Source organism: Dermacentor albipictus, chromosome 4, assembly GCF_038994185.2.
Source record: "Dermacentor albipictus isolate Rhodes 1998 colony chromosome 4, USDA_Dalb.pri_finalv2, whole genome shotgun sequence".
NCBI classification, from domain to species: Eukaryota; Metazoa; Arthropoda; class Arachnida; order Ixodida; family Ixodidae; genus Dermacentor; species Dermacentor albipictus.
Genome location: NC_091824.1, coordinates 13,377,928 through 13,403,421, shown reverse-complemented (window position 1 = coordinate 13,403,421; position 25,494 = coordinate 13,377,928). Strand labels below are relative to the sequence as shown.

General features: G+C 48.6%; 1 protein-coding gene across 3 annotated transcripts in view; it reads left to right on the top strand.

Moving 5' to 3' along the window:
• LOC135917112 (nicotinamide N-methyltransferase-like) overlaps positions 1-25,494 on the top strand; it is an 83,376-nt gene that overhangs the window by 30,896 nt on the left and 26,986 nt on the right. For 2 of the 3 annotated variants that reach the window (XM_065450600.2, XM_065450607.2), the window contains one exon: positions 4,589-4,796. In XM_065450600.2, coding sequence (XP_065306672.2) covers positions 4,589-4,796 — 208 coding nt within the window. Of the gene's footprint in view, positions 1-4,588; positions 4,797-16,517; positions 17,234-25,494 lie in introns of those variants that run through there. The other variant, XM_065450610.2, reaches the window with a different exon arrangement.

Below are 25,494 nucleotides of genomic sequence, written 5' to 3'. Positions count from 1 at the left end.
TTAACTATTTGCTTAAGGTCATGTGAAGACATGATCGTCACCTCTTTGTCACCAACAATGGACAAGAATGTGCGTTCGTATGTCACCAGATGTGAGGTGTGCCAACAGCGCAAATGGCTTCCCGGGTGTCAACCTGGATTCCACACGCCCATCACGCCGCCTGAGGCAATGTTTCGCACTGTTGGGATAGGTCACGTCGTGCCTCTACCAACAACAGTAGCGCGTAACCTAAATTATAGTCGCTGTGGACTACTTGTACAAGCTCATATGGCTCGATGCCGTGCCTTCCGTTCTTTTCTCCGTTCTTTTCTACGATAAGCGGCAGTTGAGCATCGCTTGGCGTCAGCCTATCACCCACAACCAAAAGGTCTGACGGAGCTCAATTCCCACGTTATTGTAAAAGGAATACGTCAGGTGAAGCCAATTGGAATGAGCATCTTCAAGCGGCTCCATACACAGTTGACACGGCGTTGCAGAGCGCTGCCGGAGCATCTTCGCACGAGATTCTGTGCGGCCAATTACCAAAACTGGGTGCTACATTCGGCTTGGACACGCCTGTAAAAGTGGACGCCCCATTGCACGACAGAGCCTTCTCCACGACGTTTGAACAGAGGCGTGCAAGAGGATTGTGCATGCCCAACAGTTGCAAAAAATGGCACTACGACATCCGCCGCTGTGTGGCACCGCAACAAAATATCGGCGACGACGTGTGGGTGCAACGAAGTACATTGTCGTCTTCGAACAAATTGTGCGCAAAAATACGAGGGACTATTTATTGCCACATGCTTGGGCTTTCTAGAACACTTGACGTGGACGGCCTACGGCTTCTGACTCGCACAAAGGCAATGGAAGCGGACTAATTTTGCCGTGCATGTGTGGCATATTAAGTACTGCGTTCGTCGATAAATCTAAAGTGGCGCCAGGTGTTCATCTTTCACGGGTACATCAGTCGCACCGTGGCCGAGTGTAGTGACCAAGAGTGGCAACGGAGCTCTGGTGCTGGGAATGCGAGAAAGACGAAAGGAACAGCCGACCCACTGAACGGGTGTCATTTCTGTTCTATTACACTGTTCACTTTTTAACAACTCCAGTTGAAAATTGTCTGAATGGTATTCAATGGGCCAACTTCAAATCTGATATGGAAGATGCCTGCCTCGAGGGCCTACCCTATAGGTTAGAGCAAGCAATTAAAAATACAATGAAAAACGCCACTCGCATGATGACGATCTCTTCCACGCGAAATGACTACGACATAGAATTAGAGCGACTTCGAGTACTTCGTCGCCGGGCGGAACGTCGATATAGGCGTACAAAATCAATCCATGACTTTAGGGCAGCCAGGAGGATGCAAAAGAAGATTCAGCGCCGTATGGATAGATTAGTGTCGGAACGTTAGGCAAGGTTCTGCCAAACACTCGACCCCCGCAAGCCACTGTCTCACATTTGGAAAACGGTGCAAGGACTGCGTTGCCTTCCGGAACGGCGTTTTCCATTCAAGGCGCTCGCGCTTTTCCAAGGGTGGCAACGCATCGATGTCGCCGACTTTTGTGCGCTGATCGCAGACCAAGCGACTCGTCCAGATCCTCCAGCCCGAGCTGACGTCCCCCATTCCCGTGATTGCCGCATGGACCTTCGTTTTACAATGCAGGATCTCGAGGCAACACTAGCTCTCTGCAGGCGTTCAACAGCTCCGGGTACAGATGGTATATCATACCGAGCCTTGTGCTATCTCGGAGAATCAGCACGGATAGAATTGTTGAGTCTTTACAACTCCTCATGGCAGGAAGGAAATGTTCCTGATGAATGGAAAGTAAGCCGCCTGGTGCCACTCTTGAAGCAAGGCAAATCCGCACTAGAGCTCACCTCTTACCGCCCAATAGCGCTGGCCAGCTGCGTAGGAAAGATAATGGAACGGATGATCATTGGCCGCCTGGAATGGTACCTTGAATACTACAAGATTTATCCGAATTCCATGGCTGGTTTCCGACGGGATCGCTCTTCCATCGACAATGTAGTTGATCTTGTTTCATATGTCCAGCACGAAAGGTCCCGTAAGCGGTTATCTGCAGCTTTATTCTTAGATCTGAAAGGGGCATACGATAACGCATTACATGAGGCCATTCTCGATGCACTTGCGGCGGTTGGCCTAAGTGGTCGTGCTTTTTTGTGGATTGCAAGTTACCTATCTGTGAGATCATTCTATGTGTTAACTGACGATAGCCCAACTACGCGACGCTGCACCAGCAGGGGCGTTACTCAAGGCGATGCTCTCAGCCCGACGCTATCCAACCTCGCTCTTATTGTAGTTGCTGAATACTTGCCAAATACCATCAAAATTTCAGTATACGCTGACGACATCTGTCTAGACTTTGGCAGTCACACGTCCTCAGATACGTGCGCGGCTTCAAAGAGTGGCGACTTTGATAGCAAGCTACTTGTGTAAACAAGGTCTCAGCATATCAGAAAAATGCGCACTAGTGGCATTTACTTGCAAACCGATGAAGCCTTATGTCATCTCAATCAATGAGCGGGCCATTTCCTATGTCAGAACCCACAGATTTCTTTTCGTAATTATTGACCAAGACCTCTGTTAGAGCCCGAATGTGGCCTACATGAAACGGCGCCTGACAGCAACTTCCCAGTTTAAATACTTGACAGGAAAGACGTGGGGGATGTCAGTAGACGCAATGCTGAAACTCTAGACAGCTCTCTTTCTCGTTTTTTCAGATATAGTCTACCTGTACTAAATAACACCTGCAAGACAAATATTCGTGTTCTGCAGGCAGCACAAGCTCAAGCACTCAGAGTTTGCCTTGGTGTGCCCAGATGCACGTCAACAGAGGCAACTATTGCGATTGCTCGGGACGATCTAATGCGAAATCACATTACGCTAAAAGCCCTGAGAACGCACCTAAGACATTTTGCACGTTCCCCCTATCACCACCTTGCAACGCTACCTTCAGACAGGCACCAAGCATCATTCTCTAAAACTATCGTTAAGTATAACGACAAAGTTCCCTCGGGCTTCACCACTGCATATAAACCATCGAGACCCCCTTGGTGTCTTCTCAGCCCCACAGTCCATCTCAGTTTACGAGGAATCGGGAAAAAGCCTGAGCTGTCGTCGCCTGTGCTCAAACAACTTTCTCTACTTCTGCACGAGAGGTACGCGGACGGTGTACATATTTATACTGATGGCTCCACAAACATCCAGTGTTCGTCCGGTGTGGTGGTTGTCCCAGCAAGAGCTATTATCATCAGCTTTAGGAATGGCCATCCAACAACATCGACATCTGCGATATCTGCAGCTGCTCTTCGCGCTGCTCTTTGTTTCGTCAATTGGGAGCCACCTCGACAATGGTCAATCTTCAGCGACACAAAGGCAGCCCTACAATCTGTGCTATCAGCTCTGCGTCGCGGGCCGTTCGAACAGCTCGTATTCGATATTAGATGCCTACTAGATACATCACAGGAGGAAACACACTACGTGACGTTTCAGTGGCTGCCAAGTCACTGCGGCGTCATAGGAAACGAAGATGCCGATAATGCCGCTCGGGCAGCTCTTGAAGAGACACAAGAAGCCATACCACTTTCACGGTCCGATGCAGCTAGCAAACTTCGAGTGCTTGCACAAGAGATCACGCTCTCTCTATGGTGCACACCAAACAGCCAGACCAACCGGAGCAACCGTCAATACCACCGGCCCTCTTTGATGCATCTTTGTATGCGAACTGGACTCTGCCGAAGGCAGGCTACTCTGCTTTGTCGCTTTTGGCTAGGGGTGGCTTTCACGAAATCTTACTCATTTCGCATTGGAATAGCCGACAACGCTCTCTGCAATGCCTGTCTTTGCGAGGAGACGCTGGAAGACATTCTGTGCGACTGTCCTGAATATAATGTTCAGTGACCGTCCCTGGCATCCATTCTAGCGCACCTGGACACTAGACCATTGTCCCTCGAGACGATTTTCACATGTCGCCAATAGAAGACATCGCCACTGAAGGCGACGTAGGGACTACTTCGGTTTTTGAAAGAGGCGGGATTGGACAAGCGGCTGTGACAGTGATATCACGTACCACGCAAGAGTGATGGACTCTAACTGACGATGTGTGTGATGGGCTATGTGCTCTCTCTCTCCCTTCCCAATCTTTTATCCCCCATGCCGCTCCCATGTGTAGAGTAGCGAACCAGTTAAGCTAAACTGGTTAACCTCCCTGCCTTTCCTTCTCCACTTTTTCCTTCCTTCCTTCCAGTTGAAATCGTTGCAGTTAAATCTGGCTCTGGGAAATAATTTTTGTAAGGCTAGTATCGTCACCATAATCGGGAACTGGACCATGCTTTCTTTCTGCTGAGAGATTAACGACCCGAACACATGTGGGCCGTCAATGGGTCCTAAAGATTTGGCCTGAGAGTGGGTGTGGGCTAGGCTTGAAAACACCTTGGTGACCTTGGGCGGGACATCGACTGACACGGTCGGGCTCGATCCAGGAGCTGGCCGGAAGCAAAACACTGTGCAGTAGTCTAGGGCTGGTAATCTTTTGCAGTTCTCACCAGTATTGCTTACTATGTTTCCTTTGGTTGTTTATAGAACTCGTCAAAGGAGGCATACTGCTGGAAGTCGGCTGCGGCCCCTGTATGTACACGGCAATGGCAGCCTCGGTGGCGTTCGAGCACATCGTCATGGCTGACCTGGTGCCTGCCAACATCCTCGAAGTCCGCAAATGGGTGGACGCTGCGCCGGATGCTAAGGACTGGACGCTGTTCGCCCAGCGTTTGGCCGTTATAGAAGGGCACGCGTAAGTAATTGTACCCAGTCTCCCTAACTCCCACGCACATTTCTATTGAGCAACCATACCACTGAAAAACATTTCGCGGAAACTGTGGCCAGTGTGCTTGCTCGCATAACAGAACCCACGGGGCAGGTGCAGAGCAAAAAATAAATGGTTGAAATGTTCTCAGGTATAATCTACCTGACAGCAACGTTTAAAAAGGTAGTTCGCCCTAGTCTGGTAAGACACACTTCGCTGTATCTCTTATGTGACAATTATTTCCTACTTGAAATGCGTAGAAACATATGCATACATGGCGTTTTCTCTAACCCAGTACGCAGACGGTGTTTGTCTTAAATAACTATATATATATATATATATATATATATATATATATATATATATATATTGCCACGTGCTAGTAACGCTGGAAGCCAGTAGCTCCTGCAGAAACGAACAGTAAACGAGCTTTCGCTTGGAAGTGACTGCTTGCCTTTTCCTCTCGCGAAGAGCTAGTGGAAGTTCTGGGTACGCATACGCCCTATGCCTACTGGTCCTGAACCAGAAGCTACCGACGCCAGCACCTCGTGGACGGCAGAAATTCATAGAAGCAGCCGTCGCCTCCAACGTCTTCCACCGTTATACAGTCCCCTGGCATGCTCTGCGAGGAAGATCTCAAGAACCGCAAGCCAGACCGAGGGGATCCAACATGCTGTTGTGTTATGCATTGTCAACGCGCCTGGCACGCTTAAGCTTTTCCATGGCGACGCCTTTGAGGGCGTTGAAGACGGGTTAGACCATGCTCACCGGGTCGCCGCCTTTAATGACTAGGACGATGGCCGTAAGTTGAAGAACGACTAGTTTTCCCTTTTAGACGCGGCAAGAGTGTGGTGCGAGAACCACGAAGCTTCATTTACCAGCTGGCAGCAGTTTTACCGACTGCTTTGCGGCGCCTTCAGCACTCGCGAAAGGAAAAAAAGAACCGGACAGGCAACGTATTCGAGGTCCCTAAAGCTGAACGAAACCATCGTCATATTCGTCGAAGACATGACGCGATTGTTCCGTCGGGTAGACCCACTAATGCCCGAAGACAAGAAGGTGCGTGTGCTAATGCGTGGCGTAAAGGAACAGCTATTCGGGCGCCTGGCGCGCAGTCCCCCTTCAACAGTGCCTCAGTTCGTCCGTAAGGCAAGTCATGGAACGCCTGTTTCGGCAGCGGCTATCGCAGTATGAACGCCAGACCACCATGACGGCTGCATGCTCCCTTGTAGCTGCAAATGATGACAGGGAATCCCTTACCAAACTAATACGGCAGATTGTTCGAGAAGAACTCCAGAAGGGTTATGCATCCCCTCCGGCACCTCCGAGTGCCGCGGCTCTTACGAACGTCATTCGGAAGGAAATCGGGAAGATGGTTCATCCCTCGCCACGAACACGTGCCGAACTCCCCACGTTCTTGTACCCGCATGGGTGTATTTAGTGCGGGGGGGGGGGGCAAGGGGGCACTCACACCCCACTGCCAGAAGTGGGGGCGGAGGGCAACGTATGTCATTTACCCCCCCCCCCACTCTTGATAGCGGGCACTTTAGACTGCACGCTGGAAAGTAAAAAACAACCACACCTGAAGTTAAATTCCTGCTTACTAGAGTGACCACGTAAGTAGAGCTTTTCTTTACAACGCATCCCCTGGTTTGATAGCGAGGATTGTCTTTTGAGTCTTCTCGCGATGCCCGGTAGCGGAGGATGCGTGGTATTCGCCATAAACGCTATCGTTCCGTGGGACGCCTGGCGCTGGGCAGTTTCCGCCCTAACATCGGCTTGCACAACTTGCATCATGCCCAGTATTTGGGGACCACCATATCCGTATTCGAAAACACAATCAGCTTGCTACCTTTAACCTTCGGGTGGGGAGGAAGCTTCGATAAATTATTATAATCAGCCGAGCCCAACGACTGGTGTACCTCATGTCATGAAATCGTTCAATTATGAAACGCTGGATCTATTTAATTTCTGTCCAGAGATTGCCTCAGAGCGCTAGGGTCTGGGTGTCTTGTTACAATCGAAATATTGTTACGAGGAGTTGCGAGGTAATGGTTTTATTTACAGGCGATGGACGATGATCGTAGCGTGATCGCAGCGCAGCTCGGCATCCCAAACTCCTCGTCCTCTTCGTCTACTCTCTTCTTGTCCGCGCCTTTCGTATCCGTTGCATTTCCCCGCAAGCAGACGAAGCCCGTGGGGCGAGTCAGGATGGACAAGCATGATAGAAAGGCTTCAGGCGAGCAATATGAGTGAGCTGAGTTCTGCTTGATCGCCGACCATTGCACAGGAGGCGAGCTATGACGTAAGTGAGTTCGCTCAGGTGGTCCACGACTACAAATGGGCCTGAATATTGTGACAAGAACTTTTGGCACAATCCGCGCTTGCGTTGCGGTGTCCTAAGAAGGACCAAGTCACCTTTCTCGAACGATACTTGTACGTGACGGTCGTCGTATCGCTGTTTCGAACGACTTTGCGAGGCCAGAGTACGAAGACGAGCTATTCGACGGGCTTCTTCGGCGAGACACAAAGTGTTCGATACAGAATCGTCACTGTGCAGTATGAAGGGTAAGAAAGTGTCGAGAGGGCTTCGCGGTAACCTTGCATACAAAAGATAAAATGGGCTGTAGTTCGTGGTTTCGAGTTTCGCCGTGTTGTATGCGTAAGTGATGAAGGGCAGCACGTCGTCCCAGTTATGATTGGAGGAGACGTACATGGCAAGCATGTTGGTCAGCGTTCTGTTCGTCCTTTCACCGAGGCCATTGGTCTGTCGATGATACGGCGTGTAATGACGTAACTGTGAAGTGCACAAACGAAGTAACTCTTCAATGGCATCAGCAGTGCACTGGCGACCACGGTCGCTGATGATGACACGTGGTGGGCCATGACGAAGGACCACGGAACGCAGCAGGAAGACCGCCACGTAAGCAGCGGTAGAAGATGGTATGGCTGCAGTTTCTGCATACCGTGTAAGATGGCCTACGCAGACAATTATCCAACGATTCTTGCTGTTAGATAACGGGAATGGACCCAAAAGGTCAATGCCTACTTGCTCGAACGGCGTACTGGGCGGTGTCAATGGCCGAAGGGGACCCGGGGCTGCGGTGGTCGGTTGCTTGTGACGTTGGCACGTTTCACAACTAGCGACATAGCGCTTCGTTGTTTCGTACATCTTGGGCCAGTAAAAGCGCTCCTGCGTGCGATGCAGCGTTCGTACGAAGCCTAAATGGCCGGATGTCACATCGTCATGCATGGCGCGTAGAACGTCGGAGCGGAGACTCTCGGGGACAACAAGCAGAAAACGCGCTCCATGCCCGGAGTAATTAGTTTTGTAGAGCAATTTATCACGGACAGTAAAGCAACCGCTGCCTTTAGAAGTATGGGCGGCGACAAAAAGCGGATCGAGGGTAACATCATTCCGTTGTTCTCGCTCAGTCTGCCTCGTCAGGGAACGTAGAACAGCAGCGAGACAGTCGTCAAAATTCTCTGCATCGCAGTCGGTAGTCGCAAGAGGAATCCGAGAGAGGCAGTCTGCGTCAGCGTGACGACGGCCACTCTTGTACGATACCACAAAGTCGTATTCCTGGAGGCGCAGCGCCCAACGTGCGAGACGACCAGAGGGATCACGCAAACCGACCAGCCAGCATAAAGAATGGTGGTCGGTGATAATCTTGAATGGTCTACCGTAAAGATAACACCGAAACTTTTGTATGGCGAAAACCGCTGCCAGGCATTACTGTTCCGTAACCGTATAATTGCGTTCAGATTTGCTCAGGCAACAGCTGGCACATGCGACATGTTCTGCGCCACTGTGACGTTGTACAAGCACCGCTCCTATCCCGATTCCACTAGCATCAGTGTGAACTTCAGTCGGGCAAGATGGATCGAAGTGACGCAAGAGGGGTGCTGACGTTAGTACAAACTTCAGTTGAGAGAATGCTGCTTCACACTCTGGTGTCCAATTGAAGGATGCATTTTGTCGCAAAATACTTGTCAACGGGTGAACGATGTCGGCAAACGGGGGAACAAAGCGACGAAAATACGAAAATAGGCCAATGAATGAGCGGAGTTCTCGTGCTGACTGCAGTGGCTTGAAGGAGCTCACCGCTTCAATCTTACGAGGATCGGGTCTAACGCCATCCTTGTCGACTAAGTGTCCCAGTACCAGTGTTTTACGTTCGCCGAACCGACACTTTGTTGGATTTAGAACCAGTCCAGCTTTCTCAATGCAGTCGAGAACGAGGCTGAGGCGTTCGTTATATTCTTCAAACGTGCGGCCAAAGATTACAACATCATCGAGGTAACGCATGCATATCTCCCACTTTAGACCACGTAGTACTGTGTCCATGAATCTTTCAAAGGTGGCAGGAGCATTGCAAAGGCCAAAAGGCATAACATTAAATTAGAATAGGCCATCTGGAGTCACGAAAGCGGTCTTTTCCTTGTCGGCAGGGTCCATAGGTATTTGCCAATACTCCGATCGCAAATCAAGTGTTGAGAAGTAAGAAGCAGAGTGTAAGCAATCAATGACGTCATCGATTCGGGGTAGTGGATACACATCCTTCTTCGTCACTGCGTTTAGATGTCTGTAATCCACGCAGAATCTCCAGGAGCCATCTTTTTTTCGGACCAGGATTACTGGGGCTGGCCATGGACTACACGACTCTTGAACGACACCTTTGTTCATCATCTCCTTGACTTGTTCTGCAATAACTTTGTGTTCGGATGATGACACTCGGTAGGGCTTCCGACGGATGGGGTGTGCTGAGCCGGTATCTATTCTGTGACGAGCGCGGGACGACGGTCAATGAAGGGGTGCATCTCCATGCGTGACGTCGAATGCCACCTCATGCATGGCAAGGACCTGTACTAGTGCTTGCCGTTCCGATGTACCGAGAGCCTTGCTGATCATGCCGAGCATTAGCTCTTCAGATTGGCGATTATCGCAAGGAGAGCAAGCTGTAGAGAAGTCCGTAGTTAGTGCTGCTATTGAGCTACACGCAGCTTTATCGAAGAAAGCGATTTTCATACCGCGAGAAGTTCAGCGCCCACAATGTGGTGACTCCTTTCGTCATGCACACGACAGAGCAGGGCACAAGTATATCTTTTTTAGCACAGTTTATGCGGAGAGGCCTAACTACAAGGTCAACACAATCAGCATCAACAGTAGTTGCAGAAATACGAACGGGCGTCAGGCACCACGATGGTGCAATCACTTCATCAATAACACTGAGTGTGTCTGTGTCCCTGTCTTCACCACCCGACCTTTGTTCGGAATGCGCTGATATAAATAACTTGTTCAATGATATTTCGCCACAACCACAATCCACGGAAGCGCCGCACTGTTCAAGGAAATCTATCCCAAGGATAACATCGTGCGAACAACGAGAAAGAACAAGGGATTCCGACACAGACCCTTTCCCAGCCAACAAAACACTCGCAGCACAAACACCAAGGGGATGAAGCCACTCGCCGCCTACTCCACGAAAGGTAATACCGTCGTTCCAAGAAAACATAACTTTGTGGCCTAGACGGTTTTTGAAAGCGAGACTCATCACAGGCACAGTCGCCCCAGTATCAACTAACGCCATGGTCAGTATTCCGTCAATCGAGACATTCACTTTGTTTTTGAGCATCACAACAAGCAGAGGCCTTTCTGGCAAAGACCGTCTGGCGACCACACCTCCATTGGCCGCGGATGCTAGTTTCCCGGCGGCGGTGAGGAAGAACGGCGCCGAGGAGACGGAGAGCGGCGGGGACGGTTATTTGGTGGCGTCAAACTGCGCTCAGATGCTGGCGAATCGCTGCGTCTGGGCTCGTGTGAGAAGTGGTCCATTGCAAGGAAATCGGTCGTCCGCAAGTCATATGAAGTACGGGTTCTGGGTGACGAGAACATCGGTGGCGTCCTACGTGATTGACGGCCTTGGCGACAATACCGAGCTATATGGCCTGTGGAACCACAGTTGTAGCACACGGGAGGGTCGCGGTTGACAGCGTCTTCCTCGAAACGAATGATAGGCGGCTGCGGGTGGCGAGAAAGTTCATTGTCATGTGGATATCGTGTCCCTGCTTCTTGCTGAAATCCGTTGTATCTTTCATGAGTCACGTCGTGGTAGTAGGGTCGATGCTGCTCTTGTCGCGGCCTGACAGAAGTCAGAGGGCCTCGGGGGTAAAAACGCGGCTGCTCTCATTGTGGCCGAGCGTCATAAGCAGGGCCTCTGTCGTAGAGACGTGGCTGCTGTCGAGGCGCGAGTTCATATTCCTCAGTGCCCCTTGACGCAGGATACGGAGAGAAGGATGCCACGTTTGGCTCAAAATCTGGTGGTAGGCGGACGCTATGAGTACCTGGATGTGTGACTTGCGCGTGCAGGCTGAGCTCTTCCCGAACTATTTGCCGGATCGTTGATGCAAGATCGAGAGGCTGGTTGCTGTCCACGCTTGCAACTGTTATCACATTAGCTAGCCTGCCAAACTTCGGCGTGATGCGCCTCGTCTTTAGTTGTTCGAAAGTGCGACAGTGCCGAATGACGTCAGCGATGGAAGCCAGGTTGTCTTTTGCAATGAGGAAATTGTATACATCCTCGGCAATTCCTTTTAGGATGTGCCCGACTTTGTCTTCCTCGGACATTCCACAGTCCACCGTCCTACACAGTTTTATTACTGTCTCGATGTACGTCGTGCAGGTTTCGCCTGGCACTTGCGCACGTTGCAGTAGCGTCTGTTCTGCCCTTTTCTTTTTCGTCGAGGAGTCGCCGAATCGCTCTTTGATTACGGATACAAATCTTCCCCATGTTGTGAACGTCTCCTCGTGATTGTCGAACCACAACAACGCCGTATCCGTTAGAAAGAACACGACGTTCGAAAGCTGAGAAGCGCTGTTCCACTTGTTGGCGGCACTCATCCGGTGATAATGGATGAGCCATTCCTCGACGTCTTCGTCCGATCTTCCGGCGAAGGGACGCACATCTTTCAGTTGCAGAACAGAACTTGTCGGCGCAGCAGTTGGAATGGGCCGTTGTTCGTCTGCGTCGTGGGACATATTCAACTCTGGTGGATTCGGTGGGAGTCCAGCAAGGCGACGGCTCCATCGAAGAACTTGTGGTTCAGCCTCCGTCTTCGGGTGTCGATTACCCAGCACCTTCCACCACAACTGTTACGAGGAGTTGCGAGGAAATGGTTTTATTTACAGGCGATGGACGATGATCGTAGCGTGATCGCAGCGCAGCTCGGCATCCCAAACTCCTCGGCCTCTTCGTCTACTCTTTTCTTGTCCGCGCCTTTCGTATCCGTTACAATATTAAATTTGGTACAGGTTTAACTGTTGAATGTCATTGTATAATCATGAGATATCGTAGGTATGCTCTTGAAGATGTTCACGGCAGAACGTGCAGAGCCATTTCAATACCAATAGAACACTGAATTGAATTTCTTCGAAAGGCATGTGTCACTTCTGATGGACGATTTCATTTTCAGGCTGTTTAAAAATAAGAGCTGCGCTATTACTTTCTTGCCGAAAGGAGAAAGAATACCAGATATTTTCTATCTTGAAGAGGACTACTTTTTCGCGACATGTTCCGAAAATTTGCACTGTGTTGGCTGCTTATATGCTGTGACAACAGTTAGTAAATGGTTGCTTTCTCCCAATTTGTATGCGTTATGCCCGGCATTTTCTTGTTTTATCCCGGTGTCCTCGATAAAATATGTGGTGTATGATGTTTATATTTATTTGAAGTACCAATCAATGTTCTGAGTGACGAGCGATATACAGGGTCTGTTGTGAAAGCAGTAGGACTGACTTTTTAAAAAACATCATTCATAATAATAGTACAAACGACTAGAATTTTTCAAACTAGCACCCTTCCGCATCTACACACTGCTGCCAACGAGTTTTCCAGTTTTCGCACGCCTCCAGAAACGCCTGGACCGGAATGCTGTTCAGCTCCCTCGTCGTGGCCTGTTGAAGCGCCTCTACCGATCCATGATGCTTCCCCTTGAAGTTAATTTTATTCCCGGGAATAGAAAAAAGCCTGGTTGGGCCAAGTCTGGGCTGTAGGGGGGCTGAGGCAGCGTTGCCACCTTGTGCTGGGCAAAACACTCCACTACGCGGAACGCTGTGTGACTCGGCGCGCTGTCATGGTGCAGCCGCCAATTGGCAATTGCTGGGCGGACACGAACAATGCATTTTCGCAGTATTTTGAGGACTTTCACGTAAAAAAACTGCATTAACTGTTTGTCAGGGTGGTACAAACTTTTTGTGAATAACTTCATGTCGATCAAAAGAGCAAAGGAGCAGGGACTTTTGCTTGCATTTGCTCATTCGTGCTTTCTCAGGGCTTGGGGAAGAAGGGGTGGGTCATTCTGAGCTCTGCCGCTTCCTCTCTGATTCCTAATCAAACACCCACGTCTTGTCACTACATTGTCCAAAAAGTCGGGGTCCTCGTTCACATGATGAAGAAAATCCTGGCAGATCGCTTTCCGGTTGACCTTTTGCTCCTCTGACAACGACTCGTGGCACGAGCTTAGTGCACGCTTTCCTCATAGCTAACTTTGATATCACAATCTCAATAACTTGGGTTTGAGGAACGCCCAAGTCATCAGCAATAATTCGGATACTCATCCTGTGGCCATTGTTCAGTAAATTTTTCACTCGCGATGCATTTTCATTGACCTTCCTGGTCGAAGGGCATCCGGAGCGGTCGTCGTCTTCCACTCTTTGCCTACCTTCTCGGAACAGATTGTGCCACTCAAAAACACCTGATCTACCCATGGCAGCATCACCGTAGGCCTTCTTAATCATGTTTACAGTCTCTTTGCCCATTTTACCAAGCCTTACACAAACTTTGATCGCGTATCGCTGATCCAGTAAGCGCTCCATCATTCTCCGTGACGAGGCATTTCGACAGGGATTCACAGTACAGGCGACCTGCTCTCTTCAACAGCCGAGACCCGACTGCCGATTTCTCCCAGCGTTCTCAGTATCCCCGTCCACCGATTCTGCGCGCGCAGACGGCCTCTCGTCCGCCGGTTCACCCAGGAAAAAACCAGTCCTGCTACTTTCAGAATAGACCCTGTATGTTTATTCTTTGTAGGTTCATTACAGCCGTTGTAGAAAGTTACTCCATTCAAAGTTTTATACTGCCGGTGATCGAAATGTTTCCGAGAGCCCTAAAACAACAGCACAAGAGATCGACGATTGAAACTCCGTTAAAATAGAGATATTAAACGCAATGCATTGCGAAACTTTGACTTTCTTGCTTTAAATTCAAGTGTTGATGATAACTACTAAACCCTCTTTTCTCCATGTGTTCTCGTGTGTCATACAAAATTCATAGTTTGTTTCGCCTGTCTTATCGGTGAGCTAAACAAGGCACCTGCTTTTCATCAGGGGTAAATTAGGGGCGTGGTGTGGCCCATGTGCAGGCACTGTTCTAAATGGGTGGTTTAAATGCGTATTTTCCAGATGAATATGTATGCAAGTGGTTCATAGCGTTATTAATCTCTTTTGCGAGCGGTGTAAAACATAGACGGCTGCACTGGCATAGTTACTACAACTGAGGTAAACTGTTGCGCACATAAGTGGAACAATACGCCAAGTTTATGTGCGATGATAAATGCATGTTGATCAAATACAGCGTTAAAAGAAACTTAAAGCAAGTGTTCGAAAGTAACACGCTGCTGCTATTTGCCAGGTTTCGCAATGTCCAAAGAGAACTCTACGTTTCAGATATTTTATACTTTGAAGAAATAGGCAGCATTTTAAGTGTAATATATCGCCTAGTTTTAACCTTTCTGGCTTATTTCAAAGCGTTCCAGATAATTATTGAGCCCTCATCTTTTTTCTGCTTTCTTTTTTGTGCGTGATATATTAGTTTTGTCTGGTTTTCTTATTGAACTAAACGAGGCAGTTTCGTTATGTCTGGTGACAGCAAGGGCAAGTTAATGGGTGATGTGGAGGTCAAGTTCAAAATAGATCGGTAAGTGGGACTATTTCTGTTAATTACGTATGCAAGTACTCTATGGTGTTATGGGCGTGTTTAACGAGCGGGGAAGGATTGAGCCCGCTGCCCTGGCAGAACTATAGATGCCATCAAGACCAAATTTAGCGAAGATTAGTGGTACACTGTGGAAACTCTTCGTGCGAAGTTAAATGCTGTTGCACCAAACATAGCTGTTCTAAAGAAATTCTTATTCACGTGTTCGAGCGTGTGATATGGCCACTATGAGCTACGCTGTCCAATGTATCGACATAGGCATAGGTTACAACAGATTTCTATTTTTTGGAAAGGGGAGGAGGAAGATGGTAACTGCAATGTGCGACATTTTTGCGTTCCATGTCAAGTTAGAAGAGTTGCAAATAATTAGTGAGCCGTCCTCACTCTTTCCCTTTTTTTCAAGAGTCACAACACGTTCCCACTTAGTTTTAGCGATGTCTTCGGTGAACTGAACACGACATTTCGTTTATATTTGCAGAAAATCAAGGACCCCCCCCCCCTAATGGGAATTATTTATTAAAGTCCAAATAAAGGGACTAATCATAACATGTGCAGTGAATTACGCGTGCAACTGATCCGGAGCTTTATGAGTGTGTTTTGGAACAAAAGATTTATACGTTGTCCTCAGAGAGCAGCAAGCCCAACCGATATCAGAACTAGTGGAACTAGAGGGGGTGGGCAGGGAGGGACGACACCATGGCAAATGTTGAGGCAAAGTAACATGTGTGTTTGACGAATTACTGGCCTTTTAAAGATTTCCAATAAGAAGTGCTGCAAATCATATTACATACGGGCAAGTTTTCCAATGGAATAGTGAAGTACATATACGGGCAACAATTTAAAGCGTTCGATACAATTACAAGGAACTCGAACTTTTATTGCAACTGTTCGAAAGAAATAGCTTCGCTAGAAATCAGGTTCTAATTCTTCAAACTCGCGAACATCTCCTGTCTTTTATTCTTGTGAATATTGCAAGTAAGCTATGTTGATCGTTCTTGTTGAATAATATTACCTAAACTTGCGATACATTTATGTTGTACACTTAAACACTATGTAGAATTCTTTGTTTACCTTTTAGAATTGCTTGTATCAAACGTGCATTTTTTTACGTCCGCTGTGCGTTGTGCACCACTCGGTGGCAGTTGTCAGCTTGTTCCCTCCCTGTTTCCTTTGTGTACTTGTATGTTTCCATAACTAATAATAATAATAGTAATAATAATAATTAAATTATTATTATTATTATTATTATTATTATTATTATTATTATTATTATTATTATTATTATTATTATTATTATTATTATTATAAAACTTCGTATAAACAGTATAGCGCAGCAAGCAGAACGAATAATACTGCTGCTACTGGGCGGCATCCGGGACCTCTGTGAGGCACTCATTTACTTAAGACCCTGCATTATTTTTAGGTGTAATGTCGTTGTAACAAGTAAACTCAAACTGAAATAATTTTTCGGGCCCCCGTGGTTCACAATGTCTTATTGAAAAGAGGCCTATGCTCGTTGAATATAACTGACCGAAGCATTTCGCGCAAGCGGTATATATACATATATATGTATATGTATGTATATATATATATATATATATATATATATATATATATATATATATATATATATATATATATATATATATATATATATATATATATATGAGAGAGATCAGATCGTTTGCAATTTGCCGTCCCCTCTCTCGATAAATAGATGGTACGCCACTGCGTACGCGGATGCTCTTGGGGTTCCTACGCCGTCGAGTAGCTGCCTGCTGGGATTCCTCAACCCTTCCCAAGTCCAATCCAGCGCACGAGTCTACAAGCAGCAGAGTCGTGCACACATCCTGGTGCGCGGAAGTCCACAGTATGACGCGTTCCCGACAAGTCCGGTGTGCTACCACTGTGGGAGGCCGGACACTTGTATCGCGACTGCCAGTAGCGACGGATTGGCCAGCGGGGATACCAGCCGGAGATCCGTTGCCCGCGCTTTGGCGAGCGCCCGCACGAGATCGAGGAATACATGAAAAGCAACCTTCTTCCTCCTGTCTCGCTTTGAAGACAGTCACGGTCGCCATCACCTCGTCGGCACGCGTCACCAAACCGCGCTCGACCCGCCTTTGATTCACGCCGGAAAAAAATGAAAGCGGCGACCTCCGGGGGTGAGGCCGCATTCACGCAAACCGTCAAATATCCTCCGTCGACACCACCCCCTCGCAACGCACCGTTGACGGTTTCGTTCTAAACTGCCAAAAGAACTTCCGCTGCTATTACTCTTTCCGTTGATTGTTATCCGGTGACTGCACTTGTCGATACGGGAGCTCAGGACTCAGTTATGAGTGCCACACTGGCCACTCGGCTACGCAAGGTGCTGACGGACGGTCCACGCTTGATCACGGCTGGAGGGACACGTCGTGTCACCCATTGAACGATGCACCACCAGACTTGCAATTTGTACTTCGACCTTCGTAGCATCTTTCCTTGTGCTGCCACAGTGTTCTCGACTTGTGATATTGGGCATGGATTTTGTGCATGAATGTCGGGCGGTCATTAATCTGCGTGACTTGTTCGTGACTATGTTTCGTCGGATACGAGTGTGGAGGGTCAACATCATCGCGCGTCTTTACGCGTGGTCAATGACTGCGTGACGTTACTGCCTCGAAGTAGCATGTTCGTCCTCATTGAGTGCCCACACGACCAACTAGGAATAGGCATCGCAGACCCCGCAGGGGCGTCTGCGTTAGCAGGCGTTTGGTGTGTTGCGACAGCACGTACCCGATCACACGAGGGTTGGACCCTCCCGCGTGTAGCCGTGCGCGGCTTAGCCGTGTCCGGGGAAAGGGGGATCCTGGAGGTTGAGCCGATGCTGGGTGTTCGGACCTTTAAGGCCCTCCGGCGGAGGCAACACACTTCTTGGGCCTCTGCTTCACGTAGACGGCACCCCCTGGCTGACCCACCCGGGGGACATCGGCAGTCGCCTTTTTCTGTCCTCCTCTCCAATCTTCGTCTTTCTCTCCCGTCTTTTTCATTTTTCCTGTCCTCTCATCACTTCTCCTCACTTACTAGTTTCCTGGCGGCAAGGGTTAACCTTGTGTAGCTAGCCAGCCTTGGTTATGCTGTATTTGGTTATAGCAGCGATGTACGGCTGGCATTGGCAGGGTTTCTCTAGCGGGAACTCCTGTCACGTCCCCCTGCTGGGCTCCATGGTGGGTGGTCGGCATCGTGGCCGAAAACCCTACTGTACTTATGGAAAACGCTTTTCCGAAACTCCCTGATCGCCCTCACAAACGAGGGTGCAACGAAGATCTCTTTCAGTTTTTCGGACGACAAGTCCAGAACTTTCCTAGATATCATGTGATTCACTCAGAAAACCCAGACAAACTAGTGCGTAACATTTCACCGTTCCTGGTTTCGAAGTCTTTAACTGAAGTTTTTGGAACAGGATATAAGGCATCGAGAATGACAAGTGGTGATCTTCTCTTGGAGCTCCACGATAAGCAGTACGAGAAACTGCCGAAACTTGTCTCATTTGGGGAGACTCAAATAACAGTAACTCCGCAACGTACCATGAACACCACCCGCTGCTTTGGCTCGGACGATGACATGCTAGAGCTCACTGAAGCTGAACTCTTGGAGGGCTTCAGCGAACAGAATGTCATAAATGTTAAGCGAATTAAGATGAGGCGAGATGGTAAAGAGATCAAGACGAAACACCTGATACTCACTTTCGGTTCAAGTGTCCCCCCCGAGTCCCTCGAGGCTGGTTATATCAAACTTCGTGCTAGGCCATACGTGCCCAATCCTCTTAGATGCTTTAAGTGCCAAAGGTTCGGCCACAGTTCACAGAACTGTCGAGGCCGGCTGACATGTGCCAATTGCAGTGACAATGAACATTTCTCCGAAACATGCCAGAACACTCCACATTGTGTCAACTGTGATGGCGAGCATGCCGCAAACTCGCGGTCCTGCCCGTCCTGGAAAAGAGAAAAGGGGATTGTGACAATCAAAGTCATAGAAAACATATCTTTCAAAGAGGCACGTAGGCGGGTGTCATACCTGTCTAAGAGCAGCTTTGCCGATGTGGCGCGTAAGGGGCCAGCGTCACAACGGGCTCCGGCGGCTGTCCGACCCACAGGCAGTGAGTCGGCCGTTACGCCATCTACCCCCGCGGCAGTTGCAGCTAGCGCTGCTCCGTCAACACAGCAGAGGGCACCATCGACCCCGAAGTGGGCGCAGCCGAGGCTGTCCCAACCTCCGAAGCCCCTTCCAGCGCTGGCAACGGCGAGCGCAGCCAAATCCCTCAGGGAGCCCCATCGACCTCGCGCCTGGTGGGCGCAGGGGTCTTGCCATCCGGGGCAGGACTCTCTCGGAAAACCTCGCGCTCGCAAGAGCGCTTGTCCGGCGTCTCACAGGAGGCAATGGACACTACACCTGTCGTTAAGGCGCACCAAATGCCTAAGGAGCGCCGAGACTCGCTCGAACGCTCCAGAAAGTGCAGAACCCCCGTTACAGGGCCTCGAAAGAGCTCTGTAACCTAAGGCATCACTTCCGTTTCCGTAAACACAGCACCAATTTTCTTTAAATATGGATACACAAATCATCCAATGGAATGTCAGAGGTCTTCTCAGGAATCTTGATGATGTGCAAGAACTCATCCATAAACACAATCCAAAAGTGCTGTTTACAGGAAACACACTTAAAACCAAAACACACAAATTTTCTTTCACAGCATGTTACTTTTCGCAAAGATAGCGATGATGCTATCGCATCATCGGGCGGTGTTACAGTTGTAATTCAAAAAAGCATAGCCTGTCAACGTTTACAGCTACGAACGGCCATTGAGGCAGTGGCGGTTCGAGTTATTCTGCTAAACAAACTGATCACTATTTGCTCACTTCATATACCCCCACATTATAAACTAAGCAAACATGAATTTCAGTCCTTTATACATGAATTGCCAGAACCCTATGTTGTTCTTGGCGATTTCAATGCACATAACTACCTGTGGGGCGACCCTCCTATAGATGCGCGAGGACGTCTTGTCGAACAGTTCCTTTTTTCTTCTGGTGCGTGTCTGTTGAATAAGAAGGAACACACATAATACTCTCTTGCAAACAGAAGCTATTCTTCCATAGATCTTAGCATAGTCTCCTCGTCTGTACTGCCTAAACTTGAATGGGAAGTTACCGACAACCCTTACGGCAGCGACCACTTCCCTATACTGCTAAGATCACCGAAAGAAAACAAATATCCACCACACGCTCCTAGGTGGAAGATTGAGACAGCTGATTGGGAGAAATTTCGATGTCTTACTAGTATCTCATAGGCTGACCTGTCTTCGTTAGGAATTCATGCTGCAGTCGAGTTCTTTACAGCATCCATAACAGATGTCGCATCTAAATGCATATCAGAAGTAAAAGGCTTGGCCTGCAAACGGCGTGTCCCGTGGTGGAACGACGATTGTAGGATCGCTCGTGAAAAACAGAACAGGGCGTGGGGTTTGCTACGCGCTTCTCCCACTGCGGGGAATCTTAGCAACTTTAAAAAAGTAAAATCCCAAGGCAGGCGAACCCGCCAACAGGCCAGACGAGAAAGCTGGCAGAAGTTTCTATCGAGTATTAACTCGTTCAGAGATGAGGCCAAAGCCTGGAACAGGGTCAATAGGATAAGAGGGCGACAAGCGTATGCACTCTCTTTGGTGAACACAGAAGGCGATGCCCTACAAGATCAGGCGGACTCACTTGGGGAGCACTTTGAGAGCGTGTCAAGTGCCAACCATTACTCGCAATCATTTCTGAAATATACACAAATAGAAGATTGTAAGCCACTCATGAAAAAAATGTGAACAGAATGAACCATACAGCTGTCCTTTTAGCATTGCCGAGTTGAGAGCTGCCTTGAACGCATGCAAGAGCTCTGCACCGGGATCTGACAGAATCATGTATGAAATGATCACAAACTTACATAAAGACACCCAAGTTACACTAGTCACAATTTTCAACACCATTTGGGCTGCGGGATACCTCCCGACTGCATGGAAAGTAGCCATTGTGATCCCGGTTTTGAAACAAGGCAAAGATCCTTCCTCAGTGGCAAGTTACCGCCCGAGAGCCCTGACAAATTGCCTTTGTAAGGTATTTGAAAAAATGATCAATTGCCGTCTCGTGCATCTCCTAGAGTCCAGTAAAATGCTTGGCCCATTTCAATGTGGTTTGCCGGAAGGGCGATCTACAACCGACCATCTTGTGCGCATCGAAGCGAGCATTCGCGATGCCTTCGTGCGCAAGCAATCTTTCTTATCTGTATTTCTGGATATGGAAAAAGCGTACGACACAACCTGGCGATACGTAATCCTGTGCGATTTTTCCGCACTAGGTATCCGCGGCAATATGTTAAATGCTATAGAGAGCTACCTAGAGAACCGTACATTTTGAGTGAAAATAGGTCCTGCACTGTCGCGTACATTTATAGAGGAAACTGGGGTACCCCAGGGTGGTGTACTCAGCTGCATGCTCTTTGTCGTCAAGATGAACACGCTTCGCGCATTTTCACCACCAGCCATTTTCTATTCCGTCTACGTAGACGATATACAAATAGGTTTCAAATCCTGCAACCTCACAGTCTGCGAGGGACAGGTACAGCATGGTTTGAACAAGTTGTCACAGTGGGCAGAGAAAAATGGATTTAAAATCAATCCTCACAAGAATTCTTGTGTTCTGTTTACATGAAAGAGAGGCGTGGTTCCGGATCCTTGCTAAGAACTGTGTGGACAACAGATACCTGTGAACAAAGAACACAGATTTCTAGGTGTTATACTTGACAATAGACTCACTTTCATCCCACACATTAAACATCTTAAAGAGAAATGTCTGAAAACAATGAACCTAGTGAAACTTCTATCGCAGACTACGTGGGGTAGTGACAGGACGTGCCTTCGGTCACGATTAGATTATGGTGCCGTGATCTATCATTCTGCCGCCCCGAGCGCGCTAAAGATGCTAGATTCGGTCCACCATATAGGAATCCGCTTAGCCACGGGCGCTTTGAGAACAAGTCCCATTGAAAGTTTATACGTAGAATCAAATGAGTGGTCACTTCATCTGCAGAGAACATACACCAGCCAAACATATTTTCTGAAAGTGCACTCTAATCCTCAACATCCGTGTTTTAACACCGTTAATGATATGACATATTCTACACTCTTTCGGAATCGTCCGTCCGTAAGGCAACCTTTGTCGCTGCGTGTGAGGGTGCTTAGTGTTTAAATGGATGTCCCAATCCTCAAACATCGCCTAATGCCTCCAGCTAAGCTGCCACCTCCTTGGGAGTGGCAGATGATACAATGCGATATATCTTTCATGCAAGTCACAAAACACGCTCCAGAGATTGAAATACAAATGCATTTCCGGGAACTCCAATACAAACACTCCTGCACGGAGTTCTACACAGACGCATCAAAGTAACGCGAGGGGGTGTCCTGTACAGCCGTCGCCCCATCCTTCTCGGAATCCGATGTACTGCATTCGGAAACAAGCATCTTTACGGCTGAGGCCTACGCACTGCTGTCAGCCGTAAAGCATATAAATAAATCACAACTGCAGAAATCAGTTATATATACGGACTCCCTCAATGTTGTGAAGGTCTTGATGTCTCTCTGTAATCACAAAATCCAGTATTTAATGAACTCTACTCCACGCTGTGTAAAGCATACATATCTAACCAACATGTGATTATATGCTGGGTACCTGGACATAGGGGCATCGAGGGAAACGTTCTAGCCGACCAGATGGCCACATCAATTTCATTGCATGCAGTTAATCCTACTGCTTCGGTCCCTGTCACAGACCTGAAGCCTTTGTTAAGAAGGAAACTACGATACCACTGGCAACGCATGGGGGACGAAGAAATAAATAATAAACTGCATGTGATAAAGCCACAATTAGGTTTCTGGCCTCCTGTAACAAAATCCCGCCGGACAGATGTCCTATTCTGCCGTCTAAGAATAGGACACACTTTTGGCACACAACTTTTTACTCACGGGAAACGAGCCTCCAACCTGTGGTAGATGCGGGGAGAGGCTGAGCGTCCTCCACGTCCTACTGTAGTGTCGGGAAGCCGAATCTGAAAGAAGGAAACATTTTCTCTTAGCATACCGGCAGCACATCCCCCTTCATCCTGTTATGTTACTTGGTCCAGAACCACTCTTTTACACCAACGCCGTCCTAGGTTTTTTGAAAGATGTTGTATTGCATGTTATTAGCCCCCACACGTTCGTAGCGCTTCCTCTCTTCAGAGGATGCCGCTGTGATAATTATTTTGAATAGCACATGCCTCTAGGCCCTTGTGGTTCAAGGGCTCTGGCGAGGCAGTAGTGCTTTAAGCAATTTAACATCTCGCATATTTTAAACAATGCATCATTCTTCTACGATGGATTTTAATGTTTATAGTATTCGTCATTAGTCATCGCCATAATTTTATAGTACGTAGATTTTACGCACTTTACAGCGACTATTTTAGGCCACTTTACAGCCAAGTCACATCTTCCATAATACATCAACATTACCACTTGTCATGGCGCTCTTTGGCCAAACCTGGCCCTTGCGCCACAAAACACCACACATCATCATCATAGGCATCGCAGAAGGTAACCTCACCATTTTGCTGGATCGAGGAGTGAGCGGGGCAAGATGTCTCGTAGAGCTCCAAAACACGCAAACCACGATCGTAGTTATAACTTCTGTGGCGAATTCAATCACTTTGCGACGGATATCACCATGCCCTACTTTGAAGAAGTGGACGAGTCCAACACCTGTGCATCGGTAACGACAATCTCAGTTCAGAAACATAGCGCTATGGACTTGACGAGCCACATCGACGTCGATCCACAGCTGAAATAACCCGAAAAGGAGAGGCTCCTCAGTCTACTATCATGACTTAGCGACTGTTTCGCCACCACGTCGAAGGTCAAGCAGATTCTTTTAACCGTACACAGAATCATCACTGACCTGACCGCCCAAACTGTTCTCCAACACGCTTACCGCGTGTCGCAGAGAGAACGAGAAGCTATTCGCCATGAAGTTAAATGCTAGAAGATGACGTCATTCAACCATTGACAAGTCCTTGGGCTTCACCTGTTGTGCTAGTTAAGAAGAAAGATGGTTCACTCCGATTCTGTGTCGATTATTGCAAACTGAACACGATCACGAAAAAGATGTTTATCCTATTCCTCGGAATGACGGCTGTTTGGGTCGCTTGCGACATGCCCGTACTTCTGATCAATGGATCTGCGTAGTGGGTACTGGCAGATTGAAATTGACGAGCGGGACCAGGAAAAAACGGCGTTTATGACATCCGACGGTATCTCTTAATTTAAGGTCCTCCCTTTTGGATTGTGTTCCGCTCCGGCCACATTTTAACGCATGATGGACATAGCTTTATCTGCCCTCAAGTGGCACACGTGTATAGCCTACATGGAAAATGTAGTTCTTTCCACCACGTTTGAGGCGGTTCTTCAGGCCATCCTTACCACCGGCCTGTCTCTGAAGCCCGAAAAATGTCACTTTGCATACGAGCAGCGTAAATTTCTGGGTCATATTGTCAGTAGCACTGGTGTTCGCCCTGACCACGACAAAGCCACAGCAGTTGCTCTGTTTCCGACACCGAAGACAAAGCGCGATGTGCGCCGACTTATGGCTTACGGCCGTTTTGTGTCCAATTATTCTGCGATTGCAGAACTTTTGCGACGACTCATCAAAAATGCCGTCAGATTTGTTGGAGGCCCGTCACAACCCGACGCTTTCCACAACCTTCAGCGACGTCTACAGATACCACTGATCCTTGGTCAATTTGACACCGAGGGCAACATAGAAGTGCATATTGATGCTAGTGACGTTGGTCCCGGAGCGAAACTCGTACAATTTCAAGCTGGCGTTGAACGCATTATTGCCTATGCCAGCCGCACGTTGTCTGCTGCTGAGAAAATCTACGGAGCAGCTCAAGAAGAATGTTCGGCGTTCGTGTGCGCTATCCAGAAGTTCCGGCCATATTTCTACTTGCGCCCCTTCCGTGTAGTCAGTGACCACCACTCCCTCTACTGGCTGGCGAATCTTAAGGTTCCTTCAGGCCCTCTCGCAAGATGAAGCCTTCGGTGGCAGGAATTGGACATCACAATCACGTATGAGTCTGGTAACAAACACACCAATGTCGATTGTCTCTCCCGTGCCCCCGTCGAACTCGCACCACTAAAACTGACGATGGCTGTGCCAATAGCCTTTGTACCCTTCCGTCTTTAATAAATCTAGCTCAGCATCCACGCCAAGATTCCGAGCTGCAACCCTCAGTTGAATATGTTGAAGGAAGCCCTCAGCAACCTCCGCTTCAGTGCGCGCGTCACTTGTCCTCTTTCTGCCTGCGCAGCGACGCCCTATACAAACGAAACTTTCACCTTACCGAAACCGCTTTCCAGCTTGATGGGATATCCAGTGTGGGCTTCTAGTTTTGGTTTGGAATCGTTACGTCAGGGCGCCAGTCAGCGCCAGGATCTGTTAGTATACCTGCTGCGTTTCCCCTCGCTCGAATAAAGTCATTATTTGTGTGGTCCCCGAGTCGAGCAGTCCGGCTCTTCATTGCGGCGCTTCGCGGCCAGGCCGTTCGGCCTCAAGCCGTAGGTCCCGCGGCCGGCCGCCCCATCG